The following is a 24,407-nucleotide window of genomic DNA, read 5'->3' as shown; positions in this document are numbered from 1 at the left end:
CTGTCCTTGTGCTGGCCTATGGCTTGGAGCCTCCTCTGTAAAGTAGCGAGGTAGTCATGGGCAGTCACTGCTGGCTCTGCTGGGGTGTCCTTGATCCCAGGACAGTTCTCCCTGTCCCTAATACCAGGGCTGTGGTCATCAGCTCTGGTGGGGACTGTGCTCTGGCAGCTGCTGGCTAAACTGGTAATAAATAAGAGTCTGGAGGTACATGCTTACACTTGGGTAAGTATCTCCCGACAGAAGCACTCTAAATACTGGTTTTTATTTTTATTATGTTCTGTTACTTTTCACTGTTCACCTACTGATTGTGATGTCTCCTCTGGGTGTCCTGTACTTTATTCTGTTGAGCACAATTAATATCACACAGTGCTGTCATAAAACTAACATTCAGTTGTGATCGAGGTTAAAAATGAATGAGTTTACTGAATGTACATAATGAATTGGTACTGAAGAGTCTTTCCTCTTCTGTTTCTCTCATTCTTTCTCATAAAAGCAAGGACCTTTTTGTTTTAGAAAAACATGAAGGTACTAGGAAAGTCTCAATTGCTGTAATTAGCATTCACTCAGGAGAGGTTGGCTTTTCCTAGAGCAGTAGTGTTGGTGGCATAGATGGAGGGGATTCCGAAAGATTTGTAGATTTGTAGCCAATTTATCTCATAGTGTGTAGAGGAAATGCAGATTTGTGAATGTTCAGGTTTTCTTCCTCTGTTGCTAATTCATTAGAACACAAAATTCCTTAAAAAAAAAAAAAAAAAAAAAAAAGGGCTGGTGAGAGGCTTGGAACACAAGCCCTTTGAGGAATGACTGAGTGAGCTGGGGGTGTTTAGCCTGGAGAAAAGGAGACTCAGAGGTGACCTTATCACTCTCTACAACTTCCTGAAAGGTGGTTGTGGTCAGGTGGGGGTTGGTCTCTTTCTCCAGGCAGCAACTGACAAAACAAGAGGACACAGTCTCAAGCTGCACCAAGGGAAATATAGGTTGGCTATTAGGAAAAAGTTTTTTACGGAAAGGGTGATAAAGTACTGGAATGGTCTGCCCATGAAGGTGGTGGAGTCACCATCCCTGGATGTGTCTGAAAAAAGACTGGATGTGGCCCTCAGTGCCATGGTTTAGTTGAGGTATTAGGGCTGGGTTGGACTTGGTGATCTTGAAGGTCTCTTACAACCTAGTGATAGTGATTCTGTGATTTATTTGGCCAAATATGTTCTACCCTTTTTTTCATTCTTCAATTTAGCAATTAAAATGGGGTTGAATTAAGTCTTTTGACTTTTGTGCTTTTCGTTTTGTGCTCTTACGACTGTGACTCTTGGACTTTTTCCTATTTTCATGTGATTCCCCCCCCCCCCCCCCCCCCCCATCCAGCTACCTACAGACCCTGGTCTGCTTAGCTTCCAAGTTTAGACGAGGTCAGGTGCTTCCAGACCTGTATAGCAAAAGTGCATAAAATAGAGCACTGTTTTGTAACCATGACTTGATATTTCGGAGGAGGAAATTAATATTATTGAGGAAGGCAATATTTACTTTTAATTTTTTTTCTCCGTGAATAGGGGAATTGTTGAGTTACTGAGCTTGTGCATTTGTCTTGGGAGAAGTGTGTATGTGTGAGGTGGTTGGATATAGATAAAAATCTGTAAATATTTGTATGCATATGTAGTGCACACTTTGGACAGAGAAATATATTTCAACAGTATCTAAAGGCTTTTTCAGATGAAACATTGCCTTTCCTGGAATTAATTCTGAATTCTGTTTTCTCTTTTCTCATTCTTTAGTTGTATTTTTTAATCATAACAAGTTGGTTGTGGCATTCCTTTTTTTTTTTTATCTTCACAATTGGAATGGTTATCAATAGATGCAGTTATTGTGATTCATAGTTTTTTAGACAATTAATTGAGATTGTGTGTGTGGAGGGAAACGAATTAATCTGTTGTCTCCATAATTCTCTGTGCTAAATTAAATAAATCAGTTTTCCTTCTTTTCAAATGCATACGCTGGTTCCTTGAACTAGCATCTGCTAACTTGGTTTAGTCATTGAAGATACTGTCTGAAGCATACATGTGGTTTGGCAAAGTTAATATGTATAGAAAAACCCACATTTTTTTGTGCTGCGAAGTGTATAGCACTTGTTCAGTACGCATGCTACCACATGGTAGCACTTCAAAACAGATAAATTATTGCATTAAAAATACAATCCACATTAATAGCGGTGCTATAAAAGGAATATTTTGGTTGTTTTTCAGTATATTTTGACCAGATTAACCAAAATGTGCCATGTTCATGTTGCTAGTTAAATTCAGAGAAGTGTTGGCACAGAAACTGGATGCTGTCTCTTCTCATGGACTTTTGTGTCCCTTGGACAGTATGCCTAATCTTGAGTAAATTTTAGGTAGTTTTACTTCATCTGTCTTCTGGGTGCTCAGCATTCTTTGAGGAAACAATACTCATCCTCAGATTTATTCTCCTTGAGAATGTCTTTGTGAGGAGGCTGTAGAAGGTGAGGGAGCAGTGAAGGTCCACTTTGTTCTTGAACCAGTGACCTGCCCTCCTGAAGGCACATGCAACTTCTGCTCTTAGAGCACACTTAAAAGTACAAATTTGGGAAATGCAGTTTGGGGCAAACACTGCATTGTGAGTGGCAGACTGAAGGCTACACAGATGTTAGTGGTTTGTAGCTTAGAGTTGGTTGTTACTTCTTGTGCACAGAGTCCACTGCAGCAAGCTTGGTGATGAGCAGCATAAAACCAGTCAGTCTATGGCACCTAACACTGGCACAGAGTCCTTCCATTTCAATGGGGCATGGCTTTTCAGGAGGCATGTGGATTGCTGCTCTTTATATCAAATTTCTTAAGGTGTATCAACTTGAGTTATCTTTTGGAAATTAAGGCCTTGAGCCAGTGAGGTGTCATTAAATATATTGCCTCTAGGCCACTATTGATCACATAGGTTTCACATGTCACAATAGTTACTGATAGTGTGAATGTGGCCAGGCTGAAATGCATCTCCTCTGATGATAAAGATAACTATTTAAGGACTGAGTTTCAGCAACATGCATATGTGATCCCCTGAGAGGTGAATTCTAATGAATTTTTCTTGGTAAAAAAACAGTTCAGTAATAAGTAAGCTTGCATCATTTGCTGGTTGTTTTTGAACTCTAGGATTTTAGATTTGTTTGCATTTTAGAATAATGATGGACCTTTTTTAAATGCTTCAGCTGATTTGACCTATTCTGGAATTAGGTTTTCAAATAGTGAAATCGCTGACCAGATATTTTGAGGTGTAGAAAACGTGGCTGAATTGTCCGTGTTGAATGGGCCATCACATCAGGGTTCAGTTCTTTGTCTTGTAGCTGATATATTGTGTATATTTTTCTTTTGGTTGTGGTTTTTTTTTGTTTGGTTTGGTTTTTTTTGAGGGTTTTTTTTTATTGGTAAGGTAGGGTATATGTCTCCTATATGTTAAAGCCCAGATAAAGTTTCTGTTATTGGCATTACTTTCTAGAAAAAGAAAATGTCTTTGTTATTCTATTATTTTTAAAAAAATCTTTTACAGTATTTATTGAAACACATAAACTACTGTAATAGGGTTTACTGTCAAGGTTTTTCAGTCAATGCATTTTGGTAATACAAATCCACACAAGTCTCATTTTCAAACCCTGTATTGTATAGTTTTGCACTTTGTTTGCTTTAAACAAGTTATAGTAATGCTTTCTAGCTTCCTTCATTCCCTCCTCCCACCCATTTGTTTGCAAATTAACAAAAAATTGCCATTCTAGAGGAAAGAAGGTGGTGTTTTTTAATAATAAGTGAGAATCTTTAAAAAAATTTTAAAATCTAAGAATCTCAGAAAGGTGCTCAGGATAGCGTTGGAGGCTCAGGAGACGGAGTTTGCACATTCTCAGTGCAAGCAGCACTGCTTTGAAGTGCAGACGTGGCTGTTACCTTTCCTTATCATAAGGACATCCCTAAACAATTGGTTTGTTTTAAAATGTAGGTACACTATCTAAATGTGAGGGAGAAGGCGGCAGCATCCTGGTCTGGCTGTTCCCCTGCCCTTTTCTTTGCTCACCTCAGCTCTGTGTGCTCTTAGACTAAGTGGCTCTTTCAGTGTCAGCTTTCCAGAGTGGCTTGGGAGGCACTGTGGCATGAAAAAGTGCACAACTGTCCCAAATGCTAGCAGATTGAGTAATAAATAGAAGGAGAGAGGGAGCTCTTGCCCAGTCTGTGCTAAGCTTCTAGGTAAAAAGATGACGTTCTGTAGATTGGGCAAACGATGTAAAGAAACAGTGGTAACAGTATCAACAAAAGCAGCTTGGGGGCTGTTATCCATTTGTGCAAGTTGGCAGCTTGTTGGAGCTATCTAGCTACTAATACATGTTATAAAATATATATGTTTGGTTAAAAGAGTTTCCATTTCTCCCTGGTGGGGACTGCATCATGTTTTAATTTCTGCAGTTGTTTTCCCAAGGCAAAGATGTTAGCTATTGATGCTTTATTGGTTCTTTGACATTTTTTCCACTATTGCCTTCATTATCATCTAACTGCTAACAGTCATGAGAGGAGGAATTGCTAACATGAAATCTGGATGGTTTTCAGTGAGTCCTTTTTCTTCTGGATAGTATCTCTTGCATCGTGTTGCATCTCTTACATGTAGCTGGATGTACTGTGCTTAAGAAAAGAACTTGTTCCTGGAACTTGGTTACCAGTTAGCTCTCAGAGGAACACTTTTGAGAGCATGATATGCCTTTATTCAAGTTTGTAAAAGATCTGGATGTTTTCCTGCTCTTGAATATTACACTTCTCAAGGTGGAAATTATCTGGATGTATCAGCCACATGATTTCATAGGAATCTATGTCTAAGTATCTTTACCCCATCATTACATGACCACCTTTACTATTACAAGAGAATTGCCACTGCAAGAAGTCTAACTCAGCTATCTAAAACTCCACATTTAATTAAATTTAATTTAATTATCACTAAATCCTTTATCTGTTTCAGCTGTTTTTGAAAATCCTTTCTAGTTTTTTCTCTTAATGACTTCATTTGGCTACAAAGGATCTAAATATAATTTTATTTTTTAGCATGTTGTAGCAAGTCATATAAGAAACAAGTCATTCTTGCTTTCTACATAGATATACCTTTGAGAAGCTTCTTTTAACCAAAAGAGTTTATTCTAGCTACACTTAATAATTGGATATGCTTTTTCAATTAAAAATCATGCTTACATGATGAGACTTTTAGTTTGTTTTGGAGGAGGTCTTGTTTTAATTATAAAATTTAGAAACTTACCATCTTCACCTCCAAAAAATCCACAAAAACTTCTAAAGTTTAAGGGCTGAGCCTCTTTTACAAACTAGATCTTTGCTTTTGAGCTAAACACTGAGATGCAAAAGCATTGGGCTCTGGGTAAGTAGCTTTGTTCAGCCTGGCCTCTGTTTCTGGAAGTAGCACCATGAGCTTGTTTAGGTCTAACAAAGGGAAAGGTTTTCATTCTGACTTGAAAATATCTGTTTGATCAATTGTGCAGCCTGCCCTGAAGAGTGTAGAGGCATCTCCAGATTTTCCTTGGTTTAGAGGCACCCACATGGAGCAGGTCTCTGCTTCACTGGCTGTGTTAGAACAGAGCCCAGATAGTTTTCCTGTATTAGTTTTGGGATGCTGTATTGTCATGGTGCCCTGGATGAAACACAGATTTCAAGTAACTCCTGTTCAGATACTATATAGAATAGAATATAGGTATAGAATGCAATCACCAGCATGTACTGATAGAAGTCTGTAAGTGTATGTAGGTTACTTCAATGCACCAGTCAGTCAGATATGGCAATTTAGTGAAAAGGCAATTTACGAAGACTGCAGAATGTAGTTTGTGCTGCAAAGGTGAGTGATAAGTTGGAAAAATATTTGTCCAGTCTTGAAGAATGTCTCCTCATGTCTTTAAATAATGTGTGGATTTTTTTTCCCCTTTTGAAAGGATGTGAAGTGGGGTCTGAAAATGTAGCACATTCTGTAGCTAATTAATTTGTGTTTCTCTCTTTCATAATGAATGTCATATTTGCATTGGTACAAGGAGAAGTCTTGAAAAAAATTACCAAAAAATGAACACATGGGGTGTGTGTGTGTTATCTTTGTAATTTTTGCAGCTGCAGACAAAACTTAAGGATTGTGTCATGTTGTTGCATTTGATTTCCTGTGAGTTGGCTCCGAATGTTGGTTCATCTGATAAGCACACTGATTTCTCTTTCCTTAAATTTAACCAGCAGTCTGCCTGTTTAAAAGGTCTGATAAGTGATAAAGTGTGTTGTTCTGTTTGATGGGATTATGTTAAATATTCCTGAACAGAACTGTTCTGAACAGAACTCTCTTCCATGAAGGTGATTGTTTGAATGAAGCATTTAATAGAAATAGAATTTTTGTGTTGGCACAAGGAAACATTACAGTTGTTGGTGTAAAAAGCCTTACAAAAAATATGTTCTCTACTGTTTAAGGTAACTTGCTGTATTTAGATATATGTGTATTATAAACAATATGTACACTCATGCATCCTTTGCATTTACATACACCTAAAAAGAAGAAACAGTGTTGAAAATTGGAAATAAAATGTAATCAAAACTATCTAACAGCTATAGCTGTTCCTCAAGCTCTGATATTGAAAATGTAGTTTTATGTTGTGAAAGACACCGTTTATAATCTATTTCATATATTCATTAAATAATTCTTTTCATTCCAAAAGTTACCTAATTCCAGACAGTATTGCAACTTAAATCACAATAAATCTTTGTTACTAAATGGTAAAATGTTACTGCTTAGTGAAACCCAGTATCAGATATTTTTTTTATGAATGCGGAAGGTAATGCACACTGTAAATGACGTGTAACAGTTTGTTGATCACTTTTGCAATTAACTGCAGCTGAAAAAAGTCTGCTTACTCAGGCTGGTCTTACTCTCGTTCTCTGAGGAAACTCTGGGTTTTAACGAAGACAGTCCAGCGAGTAAACAAATTTCCAGGCAGTTGCAAAAATGAAAATTAAATACAATTGACTCATTTAATATCAAGCTTTCTCTTCAAATAGTACTGATTATGTAAGTTTACTTTTTTAACATGCCTTTTATTTAATCCAGTCCAATACCAGATGGAAATGATGCGAAGCCTACGCCACGTAAACATTGATCATCTTCACGTTGGCTGGTACCAGTCCACATACTATGGCTCTTTTGTCACCCGTGCCCTCCTGGACTCCCAGTTCAGTTACCAGCATGCAATTGAAGAGTCTGTAGTTCTCATTTACGGTTAGTATGAGGTTTCCTTTATTACTCTTTTCCCCTCTTAATATTATTACTACTATTTTTGTATTCTGTCTTTTGCCTGTAAGAGTAGCCTGGCAGGCCTTTTCGAGTAAATACCAACCCTGTGTCTACGGCAGCCTCAGCAGCAGCTAAGTCTAGACAGGGTTTCCTTCTTTCTGTTTATTTTTCTTGCTATCAGAGCCCTGATGTGTACGTTTTGGAATGCTGGAGTAGCTGCTTCAATTTTATTCCTTCATCTCCCCTCCCTCGTGGAAGGGGCTGGTGGAACCCGACCAGATGTCTAACAAACCCCGCTTGCTAGCGTGTCTGGCTCTGTACGTGACTGACCAATCATCACACGAATTGCCAAGTTTTTTTAATACCTCTGACAGAAGCATACAAAACCTGGACTGTTTCTTAGCACAAAGATTTTTTTCTTTTCTGCCTATTTAATGGTGTTTCCTCAAGCTCTCCAGACCAGATGTTCTGTGCTGTATCAGAACCGTAGGCAATTTAACAGCTTTATAGCCTCCCCCTCCCCAAACACTCACAGTTTGCCATATCTGGCAGACTTGCATATAGTTTCCAGCTGAGAAGTAAATGTAACGTCCTGAGTATCTGTCAGAAAAAATACTAATGAATACGATCAATCTTATGAGCTGCCCCAAAATTGTTTCAGTATGTTAACAATTGGATTACAGTAAAGAACAAGTTGTTAAAGTATACTTATATTGGCTGGAAACATTGCATCATCAGACCTTGATGAATTTTCCACTTGTTTCAGTCTATTTTGGTTTTCATTTTATCACCGATTGCTAAAAGTTTTACTGTGTTAAGTTTCAGACAACATGAATGTTAACACAGCTTTTATTCTTGTGTTGGCATGCTTCAGCTGTTATCATGCTGCAAGTGTTAAGCTTCTTTGTCCAAGGAATGTAACAGTTTGTTTAGAAAATTTCCGCCTAAATTCAAGGCAAAACGAATCTTTGTATATACCAGTTACATTGTCAAACACAAAGTGGCATGGCAGCTTGATCTGAATTAGCTTATTGCTACTCTAAAATAACTCTTTTTTCATATAAAATGTTGTTTAATGAATATTTTAATATACTGCAGAATGGAAGGAAGAATCTCTATTTAAATGAGGTCACTCTTACATAAGTTCTGTGAATAATTAATACAAAGAAAGGAAATGTGAATTGGACCTCTAATGGGGAAATAATACGAGTAGAATGGATCAAGATTCCCCCCAAGTTCTCCAATCTAAGTTTACTACTTGGCATCACTTTATATTGTTGGTTGTATTTTACCTAGAAGTGCAATAGGATTGTGTCTGCTATAGTGTCTTTTCTGTGTTTGTTGTCTTAATTTTTTTTCCACTAGGACTACTTAGTAATTTTCCTCCTGTTTATGTCATTCAGATATTTAAAAAGAAAAAGGCAGTCTGGGTTTGGTAATAATAGGCTTCTTTTGATTTTTAATAATAGATCCCATTAAGACTGCCCAAGGGTCTTTGTCACTGAAGGCATATAGGCTGACTCCCAAACTGATGGAAGTTTGCAAGGAAAAAGACTTCTCTCCAGAAGCGTAAGTAACTTCAAATAATGTTTTCTCATAGGGTTTGCTGAGTTATTGGGACGCAGAACGGTACCTGGGATTATGGAAGGCTGTATTTTAAAATGTCATGTAACAGTGTATGCTGGGGAAAACGGACCTGTGTGGGCTGTGACAGCCGTGCAGAGGCACAGTGGGCTGAGGAGGTGTGAAAGGCTGGTGGGCATTTCCAGAAGTGGGGGCACCCGAACTGGGTTTGGGGCTAGTCAGAGGGTGTGCTCTGAGGACTGTGGAGGTAGATAGCTGTACATGGGAGCAGAGCCAAAAACAGAGAAAAAAATAATATGGATGGAGGGAAATAGCTGATCTGTCTTTAAGCTCTTTTTTTCCCCCAGAATTAAAATAGAACAGGTATTCTGGAATAGCTGTCCCAGTGTATTTGTTCTAAATTAAGTCCCCAGGTGGACACCATCTTCTGGAGTAAAGTAGGATAATTACTTTCAAAAGATTAGCTTCTTGTTACAGATGTAGGCCTTAGCATCTTTTGCCTCCAACTGCATAGTGTTCAATAGCAAAAGCACAAACAATTTGTTAAAATCACTTCGTTGAGGAAAAACATATCAATTTCATTGCTTGGTGTCTTAAACTGTAATGATGAGCAAACAAATCCATGATTGGTAAAAAAAAAAGGGGGGTGGAGGCAAAAAGCAAAAGTTTTTGTTCCAAAATCCAGTATGAATATAAAGAAGTTAAGGCTCTATTTCCTTAGAGACTTCTAGATCATGCTTTTATATCCATATTTTATGAAAAGTATTACTGTCTACTTTATTCACTTTATTTAAAGCAACAGCAATAGTTTTTTATGTGTATATTGTAAAAATACACACTAAAAATTTATGTTTTAATATTCACCACAGAATTGAATTATTCCAAAACATACAATATTTTGTGAATCTACTTTTTTGGTCAGTAAAAATTTTACTTATTTAGGTATTGGGAAAATTGTTCTTCATTGTAGTAGTTTTGATATTTTAAAGGTATTTTAGCATCATGTGGTAACTAACTGTTTAGTTCTGCTCAAGAAATGCTGATGGCAGGAAAACCAGTAAAATATTTTGGAAGGGGCAGAGTTAATCCTGTCAGTACAGTCTCTTGCTGGAGGCTTTTTCGTGTAGGTAATCTATTAACAAGCAAGGCAGCTGCTTGTCTTCTGAGAATTTTTCCTAGAGCAGCTTTTCCTAGTCTTTGTAAACGTGAGGTTTTGCCATGCAAATGCTTTCTTAACAAAACTTGACTCTTGGTTAATTGTGGAACTATGAAAATCAAGAATTTTTACAAAACTGTTGTTTGTTGGAGCAACAATTCAACAAAGAGAATAAGAGAGATACTGTTTATATTAGTAAATATTCCATAACTTTTTTCACAGCTTGAAAAAAGCAAATATTGCATATGAAAACATGTTTGAAGAAGTGCCTATTGTAATTAAGAATTCATACCTGATCAATGTGATGTTGTGGGAACTGGAAAAGAAATCCGCAGTAGCCGATAGACATGAGTTGCTCAGTCTGGCTAGCAGGTAAGTACTTGTTACAGTAATGGATGTACTTTTATTCGCTTTCCCAAACCACAGTTTAACACCTTGGGTGAAATCCCAGTCTCGTTACAGTCCATGTAAGCTTTACCTTGACTTTTAATGGGGTTAACACTTTACCCTTCATGTTCTTTTGCTGAAGGAAAAACTGCATGGTAAAACTGTAGCATTAGATTCCAGGACTAAATTCAGTCTCTTATCCTCATATACTTGCAGTGCTTGAAATGTAGAAATGTTTCAGAGTGTGTTTTTTCAAGAAAATATGGGCACTCAGAAATTTCAGGCAAATAGATCTATAAAAAAATAGGTTTTTTAAAATATCCTGTTAGTAATTACATAAATTATTTTAATGAAAAAGAAATTGCATTTCTTTTTCTTTGGTAGCAGGATGAATTTGAAAATGAAATAATAAAGGCTCTGATAAACTGGGAAAAATGCCCCTGATTGTCATGACAGACGGCATTCATGATGTCGGAAATTGTTTCAAGAGTTTCTAAAATGATCTTCTCATAACTTTGTCTAGGAATAACTTTTTCTTCTTGTAGCACTTTGCCCTGATAATCCGTTTTTGATAACAAATTACGCATGACTTCTAGCAGTATGATCAAAAATTTGGCGGTATTTAAATCTTACACAGCACAATACAGTTGGATTATTATTGGTCTGACCAAAATAATGAGATACTGCATTGTTTTGTGTATCTTGTTGCATGTAGAAGCTAGGTTGAATTAATGAATAGGTTTTTCAGGTAAAACACTTCACTTTGGCATCAAGATTCTGATCCTAGTGGCCTTTTTTTTTTTCCTTTTTTCTCCTGCTCCCCTTCCCTCCCCCATCATGTAATGCTGAAGTTAATAGATACGTATTTCTAGTGGTCCCTTGTTGCCTAAGTTAGCAGAAATTTTCCACTTTATCTGCTTGAGCTTATGTGGAAGTTCAGAGGGATCTGACAGCTTTTAGAGAAAGTGATCAAGAGAGAACGGGTATAGGGTTGAACTCTGCTGGGGTATTTACAAATGCCACAAGTAATACTTAGTCAATAATTCTGTCCAGTAAAATTGTTACTTTGCACATTTATATTAATGAAGTGAAGAATTCTTGCTGAGATACTCAGTGTGCTTGACTCTGCAGGTGTTCCAGAAGTCATTTTCTTGGTCAAAGATCACAAAACTTTTCCCATTTGAGGAGAGGGTGAGGACTGGATGTAGGAGATGACAATGGTTTGATTTCTTGTGAGCTCTATCACTTTGTGGTGAAAATGAGGACCATGCTGAGGATATAGAAGGTTCCCAGGTGGCCTGGCAGCATTGCACTTGGCTGATTCTTTGGGTTTCCTCCTTTAAAGGTCTGGGACTACCTGGCACCCTGGATCTAGTAAGGGCTGCTAGTGACACAATACAATTCTGGAAATGGAAAGCAATTTGAACAGATGACAAATCACAGCTTTAGGTCTTATGTAGTAACTGTTCTGTGCCACTGTCCTGACTCAAGATAAAAGATAAGAACTGTACAAATTACTTTCCGTTCTGGTGTTAAATGTCTGGTGCAAGACAGGCTTTTGTGTTGGTCTTCGTATCAGTAAAGGGAATGAGAGGTGAACAAGAGAAGTACCAGCCCAAAACTAAAAACAGACTTTCCTGGCAGATTTTTGAAGCTCACCTGGTCTCTTTGAGGAGCTCAAGGTGCTTAGTTTTATTTGAAGGAGAGAAAGTTTTGGGAATTACTCCACTGGGTTGTTTGGGGGTTTTTGTATATGTCCTTTGTTTAATATTTGATAGCTACTTTTAGTTACCAGGCAGGTTACATTCAATGACATCTTATATTGGTATAACTGGCAAAGCAGGTGGCAAATTAAAGCATTTTAATGCTTGTTTATTCAAGGTTAGGTGACTTATTCTGGCTGCTGAAATATTTCACTAGTGTTTACTTGAATTCAGCTATGAAGGCTACTCTGTCAAAGCATATATTACCTGAAGTAGGGAGTTCAAAGCTCCACTACTCTGGAGTTTTATTTTCACATTTCCTCATTTTTGTCTTTCAGCAGTTTAGGCTGAAACATTTCAGATAACAGCTTTTAATTTCGGTGCATATCTTCCTCACTTAACTTTGCTGTTGACAGTAACTTCAAAGCTACTTTTTGGGTTTGGCCTTGTTTTTTGCTTTTTGTCTTTGTTTTGTTTGATTGTGGGGTTTTTTGTTTTGATTTTCTGTTTGTTTGTTTGTTTGTTTGGAGTTTTGTTGTTGTTTTATTTCTTTGGAGTATTTAATTTTTTGGGCTTTTGGGGGGCTTTTTTGGCTCCTTGGGAGCATCCCTGAACTTTTATACTCTCTGAAGCAATGATTTTGGCCATAAAGTTATTTACCCATAGTTTGTCTCTTCTGGAGAGTTTGCTTCATCAAGATTTTCACCTGTTCAGCACCCACCTTGTCTGAGTTTAAAGCTCTACCTATTTGAGACACTTTGCTTTCACCTTAGTACCTTTCTCCATTTGAAGTATATTTGTGATAATTGTATATAGTAATTTACTTTTTTGGACATAAAGTTGTGTTTCTCTTGTGAAATATGAATTGACTCAAGTACTCTAGGCAAAGAGATTGAAGGCAGACTAGCACAGGGTTAGCAAGTAATAGCAAGTAAAGGCCTCTTGCTCAAACAGTTATCCTGCTACCCTTAAGGACCAAAATGTCTTGAAGACCTTGGAGTACTGCCAGTCTTTTGATAGAGACTCAAGAATTAAAATCCTGTCAGATAATGTTCCAGATCTGCAGGGAAATAATTACAACCAACTTTCTCATTCTCATCCATCTCTTCCTTATTCTATTGATGATCTAGTTTAAATTAAAAAAAGCTTTTTTGTGGTCTAGCTTCATAATAGGGTTGTTCTATAATATCTCAATTTGTCTCAAGCAATTTTTCTAATAGTGTGCGTCAGTAGAAGCAAACATGTGCTGAACATTTACTGCACTAACATCGACTTGGCAGTTATATTTTTCAAACATCAGATGCAGTATTTTTGCAGAAGTAACATAAGAAGGGTTGCTTTGGTTTTTAAAAACAATATTAATCTTTACACATTGCACTGCTTATTCAAAACTCTCAATGTGCTTAACGGATTATTTAGATAATTATGAAAATCTCTAATTTGCAGGTGGGGGAACCTGACATAGAGAGAGTAAATGTGTTGCCCAAAGGTACACATCAAAGTCAGAATAGAAAACAGAATGGAACTCAAGACTCTTGACTTACATATCTCATTCAAACAAAACCCTCTTAAACAACACAGGTTGAACTCGGGCTGAAATGCTGAGATGTAAACAAGTTCTGCTAAGTGGTGGGAACGTACCTTACACATTTTTAATCAAAAAGATGTGCTCTGCCCAGCAGTACTTCTCTAATCCACCCAAAGCTGTTCCCACCAGGAGGAAAATTCTGTCCAGGATGGCACCTTTCCCAAAAAGCAGTGGATGAGAGGGGGCCTCAGTGGAGCTGATGGAAAGTGGAAAAAATGAGCAGCAGATACAGCATTTTCCAGCGCTTCCTCTTGCTGTCCCTTGTTCTCATCTTCCTTAGCCATGGTACAAGCAAAATAAAATTAAATATGTAAGGGGGTCCAATTATGGCAATGGTAGGCAAGTTTAGGGGGCTGTCTTTTTGGCACATCTCCAGCTTCAGGATTGTTATAGCCCAAAATTTGGTGCCTGGGTGCAGCACCGTGACTTGGGTCTCAGAGGAGCAGGGCCACGGGCTCGTGGACCAGCATGCACCCGTGGGCTGTGCCAGCTGAGCCCGGGAGCTGTGCCTGGACACAGGCAAAGTAGTGAGCAGCACATGGGCACTGGGAGCACACTGGGAGCCACAGGAATCGCTGCTTCCCTTTGAAGCTTGGGTGTCTGACTTGAAGCTTCATTTTGGGTGTTTCAGACCTTTAGCAAGTGTGTCTGGAGTCCTTTTCTGATTAAAGATGCTGAAGTAAATATGGGCTTCATGTGTAGCTCCCCATTATGAATGCTACAGAAGCAGAGCCAGTTTGAGGTTCCAGTCCCAGCTGTTTGTCTTGTTTCTCCCCACTACCCTCATTTCATCTCTACATCCCTCCTACCCTCAAAGATTTTTATTTCCTCATCTGTTTCAGAATATGGCTGTACAAATAGCTTTTGTGGCATAGTCTGATGGAAAAAGTCAGACTCCCACTCCTCCCTTCCAGCCTTCCCCTCTGCCTCCCCAAAAAAATAGAAACCCCAACAGGGGGTGTTTTTGCATTTACAGTGGACTGTTTCACTGAAAGAGTTTGAAGTGTGCCCACGCAAACAGCTGAATCCATACAGCTCAGAGTGCTGTAACCTGTGGGCAAAGAGGGAGAGGCAGGGAGATGCTGATGGAACCTCTTAAACTGCCTTTTCTGGCAACACTGAACTGGACCTTTGCTCTCCTTAAAATATATCTGCAAAGGGAGGTTTGGTGGTATGAACACTCCCTTGGGAAGAGGAAGGCTTGCATTCAGGTCTCTTAGCCAGATCTGTATCCTACGAGGATGCCCTTGTGCAGTGAGTGATCTGTGAGGTCAGTTAATGTATTGTTGTTGCTTTCTCTGTCTGTGGGTGCTAGATTCCATCACTGCCAACTGCAGGGCTTGCCAGCAGGAAGAACAAAACAGGAAAGACCATCAGTGTTATCTGCAGGTTAGGCTACTCTGCTCACAGGTTGCTACTTTTCACCCTCAGAATTAATTGATCCTTGTATTTGATAACTGTTAAACAATTGTTAAACAATTGTTTGCCCTTGTGGGTAAACAGTTACATCCCATCACATGTAAGGCTGTTAGAGAAAGAATGCACAGCTCAAGAGACTGCTTTCCAGACTATAGTTTCTAGTGTGTTTTATGATGTAAAGAGGCTTTGACAGTTTCCTTTTGGCAGTATGTTATGTGTTTTGGGGCATTTTTTATTATGCTATCTAAGCTACACAGATAAGTCTCAAATTTTAAATTTCCAGGAGTTCTATGGGTCACTCCTTACAGATCCATGATTCTGGTAACAGTTGTGGTGAAGGAGTGTTCTCACATTAGATTATTCTTCATTAGATTCACATGGCAGGTACTTTTTCTGATTTTTAATTCACACCCCCCCCCCCCCCTTTCTTTTCTATATTCCTTCACAAAGAAGAACACAGTTCCCATGTGAGAGGGAGGATTTTGTGATGAAAGCTGATAGTTTTCTTCCATGAAGATTCACTGTACCAGAGGAGTGGTGGTCTCCTGGTGCTGTCTTAAGGTGGAGCTGTCTTCTAGTTCAATTCAAGAATGCCATCAGGTCATCACCACTGTGTGATCTCAGACTTGATTTGTTTCAGATGAAACTAAACTGAAAAAAGGCTTTGGGAGGATAATTACTGTGCCTCAGCCACTTGCAGATCACTGGACCATGTCAGAAGCAGTGATAAGAACCCCTCCAAACACATGTAGCATGGCCATTGGTTTCTCAGCACCAGCTGTTTTCCTTTATAGGTCTGTTCCTGTTGGTCTGCATTCCTCACTAATTTAAATGTAAACTTAGTTTAATTGACTCTTTTGCTGAATCTGCTGACTGAAATGCAGCCATTGAAATAGCAGTTTCTTTATTACTGATCCCTGCAGAACAACAAAAAATACAAGTGCTGAGCTCTGCATTGTCTACACTTGACAGTCATAGAGTCCTGTAGGGAGGTGAGTCTAGATAAGGATGCAAGCAGCACTTACTGGCACCAATTTAAAAAAAAAAAAAAAAATATATATATATATATATAAACTTTTTTTTTTATTGTGTTGATGAATAGAGGGCATTTAGGTACCTGGCAGTGTGATCTCTGAGATCTGCTGTGGGGAATGCACAATGTATGGAGGTGCCTAAAGCACCCCTTGAGCAAATTAGGTGTATGATGAGTGTTATGGGCTGGAGCAATGTGATCTAACTTCCAAAGTATCAGCAGAATAAACTTCAGCTGAATAAAACTTCCTTAGAGATCATACATATGCATTTTTACAAACTGCTTCCTATTTGTCTTTCTATTTTTTTAAGAGATGGAGCAAAAAAGGGTATCAGCCACATGAGAACTGAGGGAAAAGCTGGTTCTGTATTTGCAGCATACTTATCACTTCATGTCTCAGTTCACATCTGTTTAAGTTATCTGTTTTTTGTTGCCCTGGCAATGAGAGCAAACACTGTGTTACTGCAACTCCTGACAATAACTCTCTGTTTCTGTGCTCTGTTGTACTAAGCTGGTCCCAAAGAGATTCACATAAAATCATTCTTTGTAACCAGCTATATTTCACATGGACACTATCTGTAAAATAATTATGTATTTCTGTTGTGCACATACCTTACAAGGCTATTAGTATATACCTATACAGGCATTTCTGATAATATCCAGTTCCAAACACTAACTCCATACAATATAAACTCTGTAAAAAACTGAAAACATGCACGCTCCTGGCCATGGCAATATTCCACAGTTCTAAATATCATGTGCTTGAAATGTTCAAGCAAAAAGCCCCAAGAAGTTTAAAAATAATTATTATAGTGGCACCTTTTCTTGCTGCTGTGGAGCTGAAATACTCCACACCATCTGCCTCTGTACACAAGTCCGATTTAACACTCTGGCTTGTAAATAAATTGTGGTCTGAAGTTCTGATGCTGACCTTTGTTCAGTGAGCAGCTCAGTGAGTGAGACAGCTGTCCTTGCGCTCAGAGATAAGGGTGTCTCCAGCTCTGTTCTCTGCAGGTATTCCTAAGAGCATGATCAGCTTCTGTCTCCAGCTATGAGTTCTATGGATTCTGGAAATAATTTACACTTAGGGATGTGCACCGTATTGCATGTGTGGTTCTCTTTTGACTTTATGCCTGTGTCTTCCAGTTAGAGTTTCTCCAGTCCATAGGCTGTAGGATGATAGGAAAGCATTGTGAAAGAAGAGAGAATCTCAGATAACATGGTGAAACAATGATTGAAGGGTGTGATTCTCACATTGATGTGCACCAAACTTTAAATTGGAAAGAAACTCTCATGATTATTAGTAGATTTCAGTTGAGGAAGAGAAGGATGGAGTTTAGCTTTTGAGTTGTTGGTCATCAGCCAAGTAGGACAACAGAGCCAACAAAACAGCTTCTGATCAAAGGGATCAATAGAGAGCAGAAAGTGCCTTCTTTTACTGCTCCACCCCGTAAACACAATTTAGGAGAATGTCTCCATGGGCACCAACCTAAAAACTTCCAAAACTTTGACTTGGAAGGTATACCTTAAATTGAACATTCCTGCAAAATACTGAATGCATTGCTAAAAATGGTAACAATAAAAGTTGTTTAACAGACTGCATTTGTCTGGCCAAGGCAGTAGATCGCATAGCTGGACACGCCCAGCCTGCTGCTTCCATGTTGCCTATGGTATGGAATGTGGAGCTGGCCGGACAGGACACAGACTCCCTCTCAACAGCTAGGATCAAACCGTGTCTGCTGAACTTCCAGGCATGGTTAATGAGATGGAGTTCTGAAGAATATTTAACTGTTCTTACTCAGAATAATATTTAACAGAGGGATAATTAAAAATTTGTGCAAAACCAAATTCAGCTAGTGAATTTTAAAAAGAAATTTGAAACCAAACACTGAGCACATCTCCTGGAATGTTGCTTGGGTTGCATGTCACAAAAGCATCAGAATTTTTCTTTTAGCTGTGTGACCTGCATCTCTAATAACTGTAAATTCATGCAAGGCATTGTTTTTTCATTAGTGGGAGGTTTCTGGAAAGACCAAAACACTTAAACTTGGTATTTGTAGTGAGGCAAAGATGCTAGAGGAGGAGATGCCATGTAAAGTATCATCAAATAAATGTATGAACAAAGATAATCAGGAACTTAAAAATTTGCAAATGGTGTCGTTAGATCAGAAATACTTGTCAAGAGACAAAATGAATTTTTAATTTTAAATTTTTTTGTAGTAAATTTCATCTTTCATGACTGTTTCTCCTATTTCAGTAATCACCTTGGGAAGAGCCTGCAGCTGCTGATGGACAGAGTGGATGAGATGAGCCAAGACATTGTTAAATACAATACCTACCTGAGGAACGTAAGCAAGCAGCAGCAGCAGAAACATCAGGTTGGTAACATGGAGAAACTTAAATGAGAGCATTTTTTTTTCCACAAAATACAGTTTGGCTTGTGTTTTCCAAGACAGATGAATTGGGATCTAAGCAAGATCTTTCAAAAATACACCTGTTAAGCAGTGTGGTGAGTTGACCCTGGCTAGGTGCCAAATGCCCCAGAAAGCCAGTTTATCACTCCTCTCCTCAGCTGGGCATGGGAGAAAAAATGCAGAAGTCTCGTGGGTTGATCTAAGGGCAGGGAGAAATCACTCACCAATTACCATCTCAGGCAAAACAGGCTTGACTTAGGGTAATTAATTCAATTAATTATCAATCAAATCAGAGTAGGGTGAGAAGAAATGAACCCAAATCTTAAAACACCTTCCCTTCACCCATCCCATTTTTGGGTTCAGCTTCAGTCCCAATGTTCTCTCCTTCTTCCCTTCAGTAGTGCAGGGGGCCAGGGAATGCTGACTGTGGTCAGTTCATCATACATCTCTGTTGCTCCTTCCTCCTCAGGGATAGATCCCCTCACATTGCTCCTCTGCTCCATGGGCTGCAAGGGCACAGCTGCTTCACCATGTTCTGCACCACAGGCTGCAGAGGAATCTCCTTCCTCACTGACCTTGGTGTCTGCAGGGCTGTTTCTCTCACATATTCTGATTCCTCTCTCTTGGCTGGCTTTTTTTCCCCATCTGAAATGTTTTATCCCAGAGGTACTGTCACTGTTGGGCTTGGCTTTGGCCAGTGGTGGGTCCATCTCAGAGCCAGCTGCTGTTGGCCATATTGGACATGGGGGCAGCTTCTGGCAGCTTTTCACAGAATCCACCCCTGTAGCCCCCCTGCTACCAAAATCTTGCTACACAAACCCACTACAAGAAGATATTTAAAATGGGTTAGTCAGTGGGCAATTACCAAATGAATTCACTTGTAGTGACATATGGTATGGATTTAGCTATTTTACATGTTTATTAGTGATTTAGGATAAACCAAAATAATTTATAAATACACCATGGACACAGGAATAAGAGATTCAGTAAATGAAAGAGGAGAAACTACAAGTTTTGCTCCAAACCAAACTGTGTCTTAGTACCATCATATGTAGTCATGCATCTAGAAATAAAGCATAGTCCAGTGAACTGTGAAGAAGTTGGACTGTTCTCTGATTGAAAAGGACATTTGAGTCATGTTTAGTATCAATAAATAGTGATGCTGATTGGGTGATGCTGACTTTCAATTCCTGGTGCCAAAGGGCCTCTTTAAAATCCCAAGCATTAGAGAATTAGAATTAAAATCCATTGATTAGAGAATCTTGAGTATGAAGAGCAGCACTAGGTGACCCTGCTTGAGCAGAAGAGTTGGACAAGGTGACCTCCAGAGGTCCCTTCCAACCTTAGCTATTCTGGTATTTGAAGACAGTATTGCTTTCTTTGCTCTTGCTGCACAGATAAAGCAGTGCTCTGTCTGACTGTAGGAGGATGGTGGTAAATTGGAAAAAAGCACTATGAGAATTATTTGAAAGCCTAGAGAGAAGATTTTGGTGAACAGAATTCATATAATGTGATAAATTAACAAGTTACTTGCTTACTCAAGAGATACCTGCATGAAGAATAAGTTTGAGCTCTTTTATCTAGCAGACAGAGGTATGACAAGATTCAGTATTGGCCAACTGAAAATGGGCCAGATCACTTTTAAGATAAAATGTTGCAGGTATTGCTACACACAGTAAGTGATTATTAAAAAGGGCACCTGTTGTTCATGTAAAAGACTTCATCACTGAATGTTTTAAAATCAAAATTGCTTTTTTTCACATAAGTAAAGTGTAGCTTGGACAGGGTATATTTTAGGGAAGCAGCACATGATCAGTGGTCTGTCCTGGCCATGGCATTCCCAAGGACATAGAAGCTTCATGCATGTTATCTTCAGAATTTTTTTTCCCCTTATTGCCTAATTTGAATAGAAAGATGGCATCTGCTTCAAAGGTTTTTGTTAATAACAGGGGGATCTATTTATTTTGAAAAGCAGAGCAAAGTAGGTTCCATGGTGTCTCACTAATTTCTTTACTAACTATAGCTGCCTTAGTAGTGGCTCATTGCAGCATACTTAGTGGTCGTAACTTCATTTCTAGAATGGAGCAATTGTGATTAAGAGCAAGCCATTTCAATAAAGAATAATAGGCAGACTGCTGAGAAGTGAATGGGGTAATGCAAAGAAAGAAGAAACTGCATGCAATTCACATACAAATATGGGCATTTCAGATTTTATTTTTAACATTGTCCAAAACCATGTATTTGTCTCTACTACTGGAAAAAAATTACTTCATTTGATTGTGCCACCAAGTAAGAACTGTTTTCAAACTCATTGGATCACAGATACATTTAAGTAAGCAAGAGAAAACACTCTGTACTCTTTGTGTCCTTAAAGACTTTTTTCTTGTGTTGAATGTGAGACTTTGAAGACAAAGTTTATAACTAAATCCTCACTGCCACATACAGTATGAAATCTCACATAGTTCCTGAATTTATGAGCTTTGCAAGAACAAATGTTTATCTGATAGCTGCAGAAATGTTTGTCTCAATTTTTATAAAGTTTAAGTAATCTCTGTGGCAAAGAGAAGTATGGAAAACAACTTTTTTTTAATATATATAGAGCAGAAAAACTTTTACAAGCTGCTATTCTAGCATATTAATGGAGAAATGAACCATTGTGCTTGGTTTCAGCCACCACTTTGTTCTCAGTTTGGAGTTAATATTTTTTGGCTTAAAATACCTTACTTAATCAAATTCTCTTCCCCTTTCACATTAATATTGTTTTGACCTTTAACTTACATAAAATGGAGAATTTTGGTTTGTGCAACTCTCCGAGGTGGTGGCTTCTCATACCTGTATACTCCACCCTTTCTTTTCTCTATTGTGTGGGGGCAATAGAGGCCTTTCTCAGCCATGCTCTATTCTTTCCATCAGATACAGTGTTTATCTTTGAAAAATTTTAGAAGCTAGCCCCACTGCCTCAGTACTATATGATTCTCCATTATCTCTCTTAAAGGTGCCAGTGTGTGGGATGGGGAATGCCTTGTTGCCTGTGAGTTGAAATAAACTGTGAATTGCATTGTATTGTTTGTAGTAACCTAAATTGCATTAAAAAAACGTAATTTTTAAAATATACCTGCTAGTTTCTTGAAAACATCTGAAAAGAATTTTTTTTGCAGCTTTTTAAGTCCTGCTGCATTTTGATTCTGTTGTTTTGTTTTCAGTATCAGCAGAGACGTCAGCAAGAAAATATACAGCGTCAGAGCCGAGGAGAGCCCCCTCTTCCTGAGGAGGACATCAATAAACTTTTTAAACCACCACAACCACCTCCAAGAATGGAGTCACTCCTTATTGCAGGTAATGTTTAGCAGTGCTTTCAAATTACCTTTTAACAAAAGGCTATCTGCTGTGGGGAAAAGTACAGTTGTATCCTTTGAAAGCATTTTAAGTTTTTATTACTTTTGCCATCGTGGTATGATATTTTCGCTTGGTAACATTCCACATCCTATCCTTGATATTGAAAATTTGACATTTTAAAGGAGAGATGGAGAAATGCTCCATGGGGAAGGCTTTCTCCATGAATGGGTGTAATTGCCCCCTTCACTTGTGCTCCAGCCCCTCCCTCAGCTCCAGAAGTTCAGGAGCTGTACAGACAAGACTCAGGAGTAAGCTCTTTGGGCTGGAACTTCTGATTCAGAGCAGTTGACAGCAGCCCCAAGTTATTGATAATAATTCGGGGTTTAAACTGGTTGTTGCAGTGGCTGAGGAGGTTTTGCTTTTAATTTCAAATAGATTGGAGATAATTTCTTTGTTTTATATGGCCAGAGAGTTAGGGAAACTATCCCCATATTCTTGCACTACCAGGAGAGGGAAAATATAAATGGGAACAAAGCATAGATAGTTCGAGATATCACCCCCCAATTTCTTCAGTTCACTGGTAAGCTGCAGGCATAATCACTGTCAGTGCCTGTTCTGTACCTGGAACCTCACAGTGACAAGAGAGATCAGGCAACCTAGCTGCACTGCTAAGTAAAATAAGTTTGGAAAATGTCATGAGAAAGCAAATTGTTTAAATGTAGCAGGCTTTTTGGATCAGATAGCTATCACCTTGTTTTGTACTGAGAGAAAATTCAAAATCCTGGTAATGTACGGTACATCAAAGAGTGGTTTGGCATTAAAAAAAAAGTGGATTTGAATTACCTGAATTTTAAAGTGACCAAGAGATTATTATTTTAATATTTAATAGTTTCACACTGATAATAAGTGCTGTGTTTTGAAGAAAGAATATTCTTGATTTATTACTCCTAATCTTTTAGAAAACCCTATTGTTTTTATAGTTTTTAGCAGTAACTGAATCCTAGCAGCATTAAAGTATTTAAATATTCAGCTCTAGCAGAGCTTATAAATGCAACTGAAGAGTGTATATGTGTAGACGTGTGTTTTATGAAAGTGAAAGCTTAGGATGAATCACCCCTTACGAGAGAAGGAATTGAAAACTATTATACTTAAAGGAAAAGACAGTTTTCAGCCAAAGCACTTTCTTTGTTTGTTCTTTTACCATAGTCAAGGGAAGAATTGAAAGCATCCACTTCAACATAGATGAAGTAAAGTTTGTGGATAAAGCATAAAACTTAGGTCTTTGTCTCTGAGGCACTGAAAAACTTCTCAAATAGAGCTTTAAATCGAGAGTTTATTGGCCTTCTAAACAGCTTTAATTTTGATTAAACTGGCTTCAGGTTTAGCTGTTCGTAGCTAACAAGGGAAATAACTTGTAGCTGGAAGAGTATAAAAATGTTTGATGGGCACATCTGATTTGTAAAGCACTGACAAATCTTCATACCCTGATGATTTTTGAAATAAAGTGAAATGTTAGGTAGAAAAAAAGGCTAGCAGAATGTCAGAGAGAAATGGCACGATTTTCAGTGTGCTGCTGAAAAATAATTCTTGCAAATATTTTAATAGAAAAAGCATATGCATAAGAACAGAACTGAAATTCAGTCTTGTAGAATTTTTAGAGCAGCTAAATTGAAGAATTAATGTGATTGAGCTTTCAGTTCAGCAGCAATAATTGCTTATTCTTTTTATTGTCATATGTATTTTCAGAAATTGTTTGTAGTATTGCTGGAAAATTAAGGGGTTTTTTGAGCATACCAGTTTACCTGTTCTCCTAATTTAGTTTCTTCTTCTTCCCAAACACATTTGGGCATCCTGAAAATATAAAATTCCTAAGTGTGGAGTATTCGAGCAGAGTTAGTGTCTTCTCCATAAATCCTCAGTGATTCATACACATTTGCTTTTGAAAAATTGTGTTCTGGTGTGTCATTCTGAATTTCAAAACTGACAAGGGTTTACTCTTTCCTCTTGACAGGTCAAATTAATACCTACTGCCAGAATATTAAGGAGTTCAATGCACAGAACCTGGGCAAGCTTTTCATGGCTCAGGCTCTCCAGGATTACAACAACTGAAGAAACATTGATGAAGCCCTCAACAAGAAGTGTAATTTACAGATTTACACTGTTCATGATAATCTTGAAAATTTATTATATTGGGAGGAAAGTCTTGTAAAACAGAGTCAACTTGGTTTATGGAGAATTCTCTTATAATAGAAAAATAAAGGCACATTTTAATGATATTTCAGTATTTTCTTACTTGTTGGCTGAATTGAACTGGAATTTTCTGTGGTCACTCAGGTTTTATAAATGTTTGGCATAGCAAATAATGTTTAGTCATAGCAAATAATACAGGTTTTATTTAACTTGGAGTCAGAAATAAAAACAAATATTACAAATGTTCAGTATAACTGGCTTAGAGAAGAAATTCAAGATTTCCCAGTTTTGGTTGAGAAGT

General features: G+C 38.1%; 1 protein-coding gene across 1 annotated transcript in view; it reads left to right on the top strand.

The window, feature by feature from the left end:
* EIF3H (eukaryotic translation initiation factor 3 subunit H) overlaps positions 1-24,192 on the top strand; it is an 87,350-nt gene extending 63,158 nt beyond the window's left edge. The window contains exons 3-8 of the mRNA XM_059865619.1: positions 7,114-7,281; positions 8,766-8,865; positions 10,259-10,408; positions 18,424-18,544; positions 21,784-21,916; positions 23,928-24,192. Coding sequence (XP_059721602.1) covers positions 7,114-7,281; positions 8,766-8,865; positions 10,259-10,408; positions 18,424-18,544; positions 21,784-21,916; positions 23,928-24,025 — 770 coding nt within the window. The 3' untranslated portion in view covers positions 24,026-24,192. The remainder of the gene's footprint in view (positions 1-7,113; positions 7,282-8,765; positions 8,866-10,258; positions 10,409-18,423; positions 18,545-21,783; positions 21,917-23,927) is intronic.
* The last annotated feature ends 215 nt before the right edge of the window (positions 24,193-24,407 follow it).

This window comes from Haemorhous mexicanus, chromosome 1, assembly GCF_027477595.1.
Source record: "Haemorhous mexicanus isolate bHaeMex1 chromosome 1, bHaeMex1.pri, whole genome shotgun sequence".
NCBI classification, from domain to species: domain Eukaryota; kingdom Metazoa; phylum Chordata; class Aves; order Passeriformes; family Fringillidae; genus Haemorhous; species Haemorhous mexicanus.
This window is presented reverse-complemented; position numbering and strand designations above follow the sequence as displayed.